General features: G+C 41.6%; 1 protein-coding gene across 1 annotated transcript in view; it reads right to left on the bottom strand.

Moving 5' to 3' along the window:
- Positions 1-9,134, bottom strand: part of SRPX (sushi repeat containing protein X-linked) — an 18,021-nt gene extending 8,887 nt beyond the window's left edge. The window contains exons 1-3 of the mRNA XM_010725049.3: positions 8,975-9,134; positions 2,815-3,006; positions 2,048-2,224 (exon numbers count right to left, since the gene is read on the bottom strand). Coding sequence (XP_010723351.1) covers positions 2,048-2,224; positions 2,815-3,006; positions 8,975-9,119 — 514 coding nt within the window. The 5' untranslated portion in view covers positions 9,120-9,134. The remainder of the gene's footprint in view (positions 1-2,047; positions 2,225-2,814; positions 3,007-8,974) is intronic.
- Positions 9,135-11,029: the final 1,895 nt, after the last annotated feature.

Below are 11,029 nucleotides of genomic sequence, written 5' to 3'. Positions count from 1 at the left end.
AAAGTGACATTTTTCACTCTTCGAGAGGAAAATCCCTATTTCAGACTATGTTACAGTGAATTAAAGACGTAATGGAAAAATTATTCAGTGGCATTTTTAGCTATCTGATAGCTGAACCAGCTATACTTTGGGCTTTTTCCTTCAGTTCAGCATCATGAAGAATGTCATTCCTCTTATAGAAGGGAGAAGGGACGAGCTGCTTTGTTAGAAGTTGATATCCACTGTCTATAAGGGCTCCCATAAGCAACTGCTAAAACACACCTAATTTTCTTGAAGAAAAACAGTCTCTTTTTCCTCCTTTTAATGAAAAAGGTACTACAGGCAACGATACTTGTTTGATCTTACACTGACCTTCTGTATTGCTGTGAACTCCAAGTATTTTTGTGCAAAATCGCTTAGCAGTGCAATTACAGTATTAAAGCTTAGGGGAAAGCCTCCTGTGTTTTCAACCCTAATCCAGCTCTGTGGTAATTCTGCCACACTTAATGCCAATACCTACAGTGTCCCCAGACCTTTTTGCCACCCAGTAATATGAACGTAATCACAGGCATGGGATGGTAACATCCCTTCTGAATCACAGAACTGTAGAGTATCGTGAGTTTGAAAGGATTCACAAGGTCCTCTCAGATCAGGAAGAGCATCTGTTCAGCTGGTTCTCTTCTGGCCCAGTTCACTAACAGCTTTTCTGTACTACTGAACCACGCTAAGGTACACGTGTTAATCGGACTCCATTATGCTATTAAGGTCACGTCTGGTCACAAACAATTCCTATCTTACCTGCCAAGAAGTTAAAAGATAATTTTGTTAAACAGCTTGCTAATTGCTTAACTCACTATGTGAATGCAAAAACAGTGTGCACACAAGGTTTAAAAGGGTCTTCTCCATGCCATGTGGTATTACCAAAACTTAAATAATGCTGTTACTTGGTTACTTTGGATTTGCAATCATATGCTACACAATAACCAACCTGCATTTTTGGAATAAAAAAGAAGTGGATGTGCAACCCTAAGCTTCTCTTATTTTTGCCTAAGGTAAACTTAGGCAAAAATTTTCTACAACGCCAGTCAGCATCTTCAGCAATAAGCATGCTGATGCCAAAAACAGATGAGGCTCTGAAAGAGCCAGGAAATACAGAAAGCATTTAATGATTCCCAAACTTAAAAGGATTTTTCTTCCTCCGCTCACACCACAAAGAAGGACATGGCTCATTTTTGTAAACAAAAACGACACCACAAACAGGCTGGACCTAAGCAGCAGGATTATTCATACATTTGTACAACAAGTAACAGGAAAACTGAAAAAAAAAAGTCTCCAAATATAAAGCCACAGTGGAGAGACTCCAAGCCTATTTACTAACCTAGAGTAAGCAACAGGAATTTTGAGGAAAACCAAGACACCATACACAAAAAAACACCGAGCACAAATATCCTGCCACCCACAAGCTCAGATTACTGGTAGCCAAGTCAGATAGCTAAACAGAGCTTTTCTTTGTGGGCGGCTGCTGAACCTTCCCAGAAAGAGCAGCAGCTGAGACTTCACTGCTTATCTGCCAAATCTTGTCAGTTGGAAGAAAAGTTAACTCCTGATATTTGTTTCTGTCCTGACTGATTTATGGATATAAAACCAATTGTACCAGCTGAGATTCCCAGGATACTGGTGACTAAATAATGGAAATTGCTAGTAAAACTCATGTGAACTACACAGAAACTAAGACTAGCTCACTGTAGTCACTATCATGGTGACTACAGTCCATCCATATTCTCTGGGTATAGCCAGAAGACTGTGATACCAAGAGACAAAAGCAAGAGGGGACGTCAGAAAAAAGGGGTCAGTGTCCAACCTGTGTAGGGAACTATCATAATGCAGACAGAGCATACTACTTTGAGGCACTGGCACAGTTGCCCAGAGAAGCTGTGGTGCCCCATCCCTGGAGGTGCTTAAGGCCAGGTTGGATGGGACCTGGGCAGCCTGAGCTGGTGGGGGGCAGCCCTGCCAACGGCAGGGGTTGAGTCCCTTCCAACCCAAGCCATTCTGTAATTCTACTTACCCACACATGAAGCTGGCCGGCCGCTCCAAGCTTTGTTGTCCATGCATGTCACTATGCGGTCGCCTTTCAGCTGGTACCCTGGTGAGCAGTAGTACTCACACCTGGAGCCGAAGTAGGCACCATCCAAGCACTTGAAGCCCCCATTGGTTGGCATGGAAAGCGTGGGGCAGCGCTTCTCTGAAACAGAGAAGAGAGAGTTCTGAAAATCTGTTAATACTCCCTTAGAATAATGTCTCTGAGGTGTTGCAGAGAAATAAAGGCGCAGCTACCAAGCAAATCCCCACATGAGGTTTTTGCACTTTTCTTCTTTAACTTATTTATCATCTTTCAAATTTAATTTTACACACACATTAGCCCAATGCAGTATTTATATAAGAGAGAGATAGCACGTACATGTCTTATGTATTACTGCAAGATGTTTTACTGCAAGAGCTCACTTAGGCACCTGATAAAAATTGCATCAGCTTACAAAATCCACAATGTACAATTTTCTAAAGAAGTTTTAAGCTTCTTTTCATAAAATTCTTCCCACAAATAAAAATCTCACACTTGTAACATGTTGTCCTCTTTGTTTTCCACTTCACTTGTGATGCTTATTGCAGCACGTACCACTGCAAGACAAACCAGTCTATTTTGCCCACAACTAAAACAAAATAACCACCAGAGATGACTGTTTCTTCTTGTTAGTGCTTAGGGCTCACAGGTTTCAGCTGCACCAAGTACAAAGATGAGCAGAGTACAGCGTCTGCTGCATCTGCACTACTTACGTTTGCACAGCACTTTCCCAGACCAGCGTTTGCTTGACTGACAGATGAGCTGCTGAGGGCCATGCAGTTCATAGCCTTTCTGACAACGAATCTCACATCTTGTCCCCAGGACATTCTTGTAATATTCCCCTTGAGGTGTCCTGCAGTTTGCATAACCATGTTTCACCTTAATGGGAGAGCACCATGGTGTTTCTAGCACAGAGAACAACAAAATTATATGTATGTAGTACTTCACAAAATGTAAAAGGTCAGACGCGAATGTAAAAGCATCTTCTTCATACAAGGTCACAGAGAAGAAACAGATGAAAAATGTATCATTTAAAAAGTCACCAATCCTCAAAAGTGGAGACGTAACAGCACAGCAAGGGGCACTCAGTACTTACACATCTGCAGGTCAGGGCTTCAAAGACTGGTGGCTCTTTTTTATTACAAACGTTAAAGATCATAGTCAATAGATTGGGGCAGGAGCTGTTGGTTTTTTTTGTCCATGGAATAAGTGTGCCACCATGTGGACATCTTGATGACAGACAGATCTTTCTCTCCTTTTTAAACTGAGAAATCTAACATTGTGACACAAGTTTGCATCAGTGACTGACTTGGTCTGGCTGTAGCTGTAATCTTTGCAACATGTAGCTCTCCTGCTGCCCACAGAAACAGTGATTTGTGCGATAGAGAACATTGCCTTGGATGAACTCTGCTACAGTTAACCTCCACAACCTTTAGAAAGGATGTCACCTTCCTAAATCGCATCATCAGTGAAATCAAGCGTGCATGTATACACACTTCTCACACCAGATCAACCATTCGGGGTTTAAGTATGGCTCTGGTTTTGCAATATTAATTTCCAAGTTAGCACTCAGGGTTAAAGCTGGAGTGAAAAGCATGCTACACCTTTACAGCCCTCAGTGTTTCTCTGGAGCCACACAGAAACATTTACATACTCACTGGATCACTAACATAAAATAGACTTCTACCAGCAAAACTGGGCACAATCACTACCATGATCAAACCAGAAGGCAAGTGTCCAATCCAGCAGATTAACTGAAGAGCTCTCAAGAAAGATCTAAACGTACTCTGCTCTTTTTGGTAGAAATTTTCAGCATCCAACTGCAAAGTGTGCATTCCAGCACAACGCATGTATTGGGCAAGACTAAAAGCTGTACCTCTTCCTGTCAAATTCTTCAGAGAGTGTCAGTGCTTGTTTATGATCATACACATAGCACACGTGCATAAAAAAAGGAATGCTCTTCACCTCAAAGATGGGGGAAAGACCACCTTTTCCCTAAAGCAAGGAAACATGGCTCTGAGTACATGAATTGCCTTCTCGCTGCTCCTGGAGGCAGGACAGCTGCATGGATGCATCTGCCAAATGAGAGGAAAGATGGAGTTGTGCTGGGACTTGGTGGCTAATGCTTCTGCCAGAGTTGTGGGAAAAGGGAAACACAAATGCAGATGAAACCGTATTTTTAGTAATCGATCAGAACTTCAAAGTAGTCACATGGTGTGGAGGATTTATCCCCATACTGGGATACTGATGGGTGCAGTATCAAATAAAGACTTTCCCTTCACAGGCAAAGATTTGGAACCTTTGTTGAGCTTTGACAGCAGCACAGATGAAGAGAGCACTGGGTTTTGTGCTCTGGGCAGCTTTTCAGTCACAGTTTCTGACCCAAGCAGTGACTAAGTCTGCTGCTTCTCAGCTCCAAGGCTTGAAAAGGACAGACCCAGAGGGATGGAGGGACTGTAAGGCAAAAGAGCTGACAGCTCCTGAAGTCCTGTGTGACGTGCAGTGGCAGATGAGACATGCAAGGACTTACAGAAGACTACAAGAGATACAACAACAACAACAACAACAACAACAACAAGATCTAGAGAAAGAGTTTTAGCCTTCATCCTCACCAGTTCACAGCAGACACTTAAAAATAACTTCTAGGAAAAAAAAAAGAGCACTTTGGCAGATGTTCACTTCTAGCTCTTCACTCACATAGTGGTTAGATACATGTTCTACACAACTGGGATCAGCTTCAAATACAAAAACCAATACAGCCTGTAATAGTTTGTATTCAGTGTAGAATGTCTCCTGGCCTTATTTATACTTTCCCAACGGAAACTGCATTTTCCACCTACATTTTGCTGTGTCAGCCCTGAAGAAACAGAAAGAGCACTTTGAGGATGGGCATCACAGACTCATTATCAGACTATTGCCCTGTCCAACAGCGTTGAAGGGACACAACTTGAGGATTGTTTTCATCCCAGTCAGCAAGGCAATTTGGGGCAAATCATGATATTTAAGAGGTCCTACTGATATCGAGTACAAATGAGCACGACTGATTTCCTTCATAAAGGGCATTAAGATGCAATGCAATCAGGTGGCCAACCAGAAAAGCAAAGCAGCTGCTTTGGGTATTCCAAACAGCCCGAGCTTTTCTTAGAAACACTGTGGCTGTAAGTAGACAGCTGCCTGTATATTTAGGAAAAAAAAAAAAAAAAAGGAAAAAAGAATGGCTAGCAGCTAACAAATGCAATTTACTGCACAAAATGAAAACTGAAAAACAACACCAACAAAAAATCTCGATGCAGTTTTGTGGCAGTTACGGTGGTCTACAGAAAAAAAGCAAGGCTCCTAGGGAGAGGTAGCACATCTTTTATCAGAACAAATAGTACTGTTAGAAATAAAAACAAAAACAGACCTGCTTTTGGATGCAGATAGCTTGAAGAGCTTAGAGGGAACATCTCTTTGATCTAAAATATTATTATTCCTACTCCAGAACTAAAAGCTATTAGAAGAAAGTCAGTGAGGCAGGAGAAGGGGACAAGACTCTGGGTTTGGAACAACTGATATCGCTGAATCAAACCCAGTGAACTTGAAAAGCTTTTGTGCCTGAACGCACATCAAACGATACAACAAAGTTTTACATCAAAGCCTGTTTATTTTTAAATGAAAGCACATACTGTTTTTCAAAGGCTAAGCAGCTACATGTAGTATTTAAGGAATATTAGGGTTGGATAGGGCCTGGAAAAGTCATGCATCTCTCTCTTGAGACAAGACCAGCCCTGTTTCTGAAGACTCTGGAAATAGAAGAAGGCATCTCTTCAGGAGTTTCACTGGGGCTCTGTGCAAGCAAATGAAATTAGAGTGTTTAGGTACTAGTTCTGATGCAGAGTTTTTATACTCAGTAGACAGCTTGCACAGCTCCTTAGCAATAAGATCCAAGCCCAGATACAGATTGGGTGGAGAATGGCTTGAGAGTAGCCCTAAGGAGAAAAAACTGGGGGTACTGGTTGATGAAAGACTCAACATGAGCTGGCATTGTGCATCTGCTGCACAGAAGGCCAACTGTGTCCTGGATTGCATCAAGAGAAGCATGACCAGCAGGTCAAGGGAGGTGGGTCTGTTCCTCTACTCTGTTCTCATGAGACCCCACCTGGAGTACTGCATCCAGGTTCAGCATTCTGGGGCTCCCAATGCAAGAAGGACATGGGATTGTTGGAACAGGTCCAGAGGAGGGCCATGAAGATGATCAGAGGGCTGGAGCATCTCCCCTATGAGGACAGGCTGGGAGAGTTGGGGCTGTACAGCCTGGAGAAGAGAAGACTCCAAGGAGACCTCATAGTGGCCTGCCAGTACCTGAAGGGGGCCTACAGGAAAGCTGGGCAGGGACATTTAAGAAGGGCAGGCAGCTACAGGATGAGTGGAAATGGCTTCAGACTGGAAGAGAATAGACATTAGATACTAGATATTAAGAAGATATTCTTTACTATGAGGATGATAAGAGACTGGAACAGGTTGCCCAGTGAGGTTGTGGATGCCCCAGACCTGCATGTGTTCAAGGCCAGGCTGGATGGGGCTTTGAGCAATCTGTTCGAGTGGCAGCTTGTCCCTGCCTATTGCAGGGGGGTTGGAACTAGATGATCTTAAAGGTCCCTTTGAACCCAAAGCCTTCTATGATTCTGTGAATAAAATACCCTGCATTATTGCTTAGTAGTAAAATACTTCAAAGACTCAATTGTGTTTGAAGCCACCAAAAAAAGGCAGCAAGCAGAAATGGCTGAAACCACAATGTTACCTCTACAGCTGGGGCTACGGTTTCATCATTATAGGATTTGAGAAAAAAATGTAAAGAAGGAGGATCTCAGAGCAGTTGGCATTAGGGCAGTGATGAACACAGGAACTGCTGTATTCAAGGTTTTCCTCGTAAAATATGATCCAAGGCAGCCCTGCCAAGTGGCAGGAATGAAAGCATTTTCTAGAGCATCATTTCCCTCAGCCTCTCAGTGCTGTTTAAACACCAGTCTGTTTTCCTTCATAATCTGCATGCAAAATGCCCTGGTGCACTGGAGGGTACTCCAACCAGCAGAGTGGAAGGTTCGTTAGGGAAGGAGGAAAAAACTGTAAAAACACTGCGGACACAGACAGTCTCAGCAATGTCTCTCTCTGGAAAGCTGAGCAAGCTGAAAAACATCCAGATGAAGACAAAGAGGTTTGGTAGGAGGTCAGTTCCTCCCCATAAACAGCAACGTTTTGTTTGCATATGAAAATAAGGGTGAATCTGTGTGCTTGCTCACACTGCTTAGTGTGCAGAGGGCAAAGAAAAAACACAGCGCTGCTTGCATATGTTAACATAAGCTAAGCAAATTTAGCTACTTGTTACTGGGAAGTTTTACTAACCAAGTGATAGGCCATAATGAAAATGCTGAACTGCACATACAAAGAGCAGCTCAGAACATGGCTCCTTAGCCTGCTTTTCCCCGCTTTGTCCTTCTCCACCCCCTTCCTCCCCACTACCAACTTAAATAAATATGCTAATGAAGAGTGAGCCTTTTCTGCTCCATGCTTTATACTCTTAGATTCACATTGTTTGATCCTCAACATGTGGCAGTGGAGTTTCCAAGCTCAGGGTAGTTTTTAGTGTCTGTGTGAATGAGTCATTATGTTTCACTTACCCTCGTGACATTTTGGCTGACATTAATATAATCCATGTTGGATCACCATAAAAAAGGAATTTATTCAGAATCCACATTTTAACTACTTGCCTGCCCTGGCATTAATTGGCATTCATTTATCTTTGTGATCTTTGAGATTTTTTTTCTAAGGGTCCACAGAGGGTTACATGTTAAAAGGCAAAGAAGAATGAGTTTACACAAAGAAAGCTTTGGAGAAACATTTCTGCATGTGTTTAAAAGCAAAATTTTATGGAGGAACATGAGAACTTTATGAAAATAGCAATATAATCATAGTATCATTACTGTTCATAGGTGTCTGTGTTAATTTATGACTTACCTCTTACTAAGGCCCACTATTTCTCTGCAAGGTATCAATAACATGAAACCAAGTCCTCTGTTTTCAAGTAATCAAAACAAGTACACAACTCTAACATGTTCACCCATCAGTTTACAAAAAAAGCAGCAGCTACCATTTAAAGTGACAAAAAATGCCATGTTCCATTATTGTTTGGGCTTTTGAGGAATTTGGGCAGGGGAGGGGGGCTATTGAGACAGACTTTAAGAAACTGACGTAGTAAATGGAAGATTTACTAGTACTGGCAAAAAGCTTCTCAGCCTTGCTGAACAGCAAAATCTTCTACAATGTGGAAGAAAACCTGAATTTGCTTTATAAACATGCATGCCCATCAGCTCTTTCCTCCAGCTATGTTAATTGTTTTAGCATGGAAATGTTGTTTCATTAAACACACTTAGCATTTCAGACAGCAAGTTAGCTTAAAATGAGATCAATTTTATGAAAAAAAGTCATGAAAATCAAGTTCTCTTGCATGTACTTCTACACATTACCATCAATGGTCCCAAGCTTTGAGTCAGCTTATCATTGATGGTTTTGTTATAATGTATGAAGAACAAAGAAGAGAAGCTCCTCATAGATTTTCATGATCTTGCAAACTTGATCTTCCAAGAGCCAAGGCAATGCAAGAGTTACTTACTCAGGTGCATAAGAGTGTGGTGACTGAGATTTGTTTAACTTCCATCATTAAAAAAAAAAAAAGGTAAAAGTAAACCTTGATCTCAAATCCATGGAGGGGAAAAAAAAGCAGTAACAACATGGAGCTGGATCTGCAAGATTTCACAATCTATGAAAAAAAAAAAAGGAGAAAGCTTTCGCTCAGCAACCAGCTGATCCTTATTGGCATATAAGCAAAACATTCACCTTTATATCTACTGCGTGCATATGCATCTTCGTCATCTTCAAGGGGTGAAATTCCAGATCCTACAATAGAAAAATAAGGAGAAAAAACTGCAGCAAGAAAGGAAATATAAATTAATAAAAGAAAGCTTTGCCAAAAGACATGCATGATTAGAATGCAATGATCTATGCAATGGCATCAGTATGGGCTTCTCTCAAGCTCAGATTCATAGCAGAACCAATTTATTGTGAATTTGGAAGGGGTAAATTGATTTAATAATCAAGTGAAATAAAAATCTTTCTCACTGCTCCTAGAGCAATGTTGTGCAATGTCTCGATGCACAATTTCAGTCACAGCTCCTCTGCTATGGAAAGCTCAGCTTCCATGATCTATTGAGCAGCAGAGGAACAAGTGAAGGGACACTCCAAAGAATTCACTATAAAGTGGTTCCAATAGTGTAAATGGCTGTTAAAAGCCATAAGGCCCATCAGCAGAAGTAAAAAGTGTGTAAGTCGAGAACAAGCCCCAAAATCTCTGTGATTTTCATACCAAAATCAGAGCACACAAGTTACACTCATACCAAGAACACAGTTTGGTATCAAGCAGTCTTCTGCCGAAAGACTCCAAGACATCCAGACTGCTCAGAAACCACTGAAACTTTACTTCCTACCCTACCAACCTCTGGAAAACATACTTTGTTACTTCAGTATTTTTTGTACAACCAATGCATCCTTCCCGCATCACAACTTTTTTCAGCTTCCTTCTCTCTATACATGTTTCCATCTGTGCCATTGGCTCGAAATTCCCAGCTTAAGTCACCAGCAGAAAGGCAGCACCCTTCCTCCACCCCACCAGCCAAGGCAGAGGCAATCCCTCTCTTCCTCATACGACAGCACAAAGCAACTTGTAGGCTAAGCCAATGAGCCGAAATCCATGGCAAACGCAGGTGCCCTGATCTACTTGTCTGCCATTTTATTCAAAACCCCAGAGAGAAACTCAGCCTAGTATCTGCAGCTGTTCCATGGAAGAAACTTGCATGCATTGGGTCCTGCTGCAAAAAGGCACCTCCCCCAACTGCGGCACTGCTTTTGAGAGCTTGGGACACCTGAAGAAGAGACTCTGTGTTGCCCATGACTCATCTTGCCTTACTACAGGCACAGGAACATCAGGCACGAGCACCCAGCACTCAGGACCAGTTTGTGGTGTTCAGCAGCATCTCCTGGGAGCTGCAGGGAAGAGAGGGACAAGTGCACCCCACTTCAGACCTAAGCCTTACACCAATACTGCAGTTATGTGAACCTTTTAGAATCCCGCATGGGAAAGAATAAAGTCATACATTCAATAAAATCAGCAAAAAATACATTTCTTCTGATTCAAAGCTTATTGTTACCACTGGGCACTCTTCCACCAATTTTCAAAGGCTTTGAGTTCAGTTCTTATGAAGCTAATTTCTAGTTCTCCCATGAAATCTGAAGTTTTATATAGCAGACTTCTTACCACTTGAGAACTGTCTCTCTGGATTCCTTATTTTTGTTGCTGCTGTTGAATTTTTGATGTCATCTTAAAAACTTCTCAACATAAACTTCATTGCATTTGAAATCGGAGCACACGATATAAAAAAACCACACTGGGATCCCCAAGGGCTTCATGAAAACCTTGATATGTAAAATGAAAACCCCTTTAAGCATCAATTATTCTGTCAGAAATTGGGATACTCTTAGCTAATTACTTAGCTTGAGAGTTAAAAATGAAAACAGTGAGGTAACGTGCTTTAAAGTTGCCCAAGTTTTGCTGTGCAGTGACTTAAGCATTTAAAAATCAGTGCAAGTTAGGTTTATCTCAGCTTCCCACAGACAAAAAAAATAATTAAACATTTTTGAAAGTCCTCCACTAAAAATTGGTCTTATAAAGATGTGCACTGCTCTAAAATAAGGCTCTGCCCTTCAAGATTTGCCACAATGCACTGTGGATGAAAACAAATAAAATGAACTCACCCAGAAAGGTATTATTTGACAACTTCCACTTCCTGATCATTTAATTACTAGAAAGTAGTTGGGCTTCTCTACTAACAGGCAATG

This window comes from Meleagris gallopavo, chromosome 1, assembly GCF_000146605.3.
Source record: "Meleagris gallopavo isolate NT-WF06-2002-E0010 breed Aviagen turkey brand Nicholas breeding stock chromosome 1, Turkey_5.1, whole genome shotgun sequence".
NCBI classification, from domain to species: Eukaryota; Metazoa; Chordata; class Aves; order Galliformes; family Phasianidae; genus Meleagris; species Meleagris gallopavo.
This window is presented reverse-complemented; position numbering and strand designations above follow the sequence as displayed.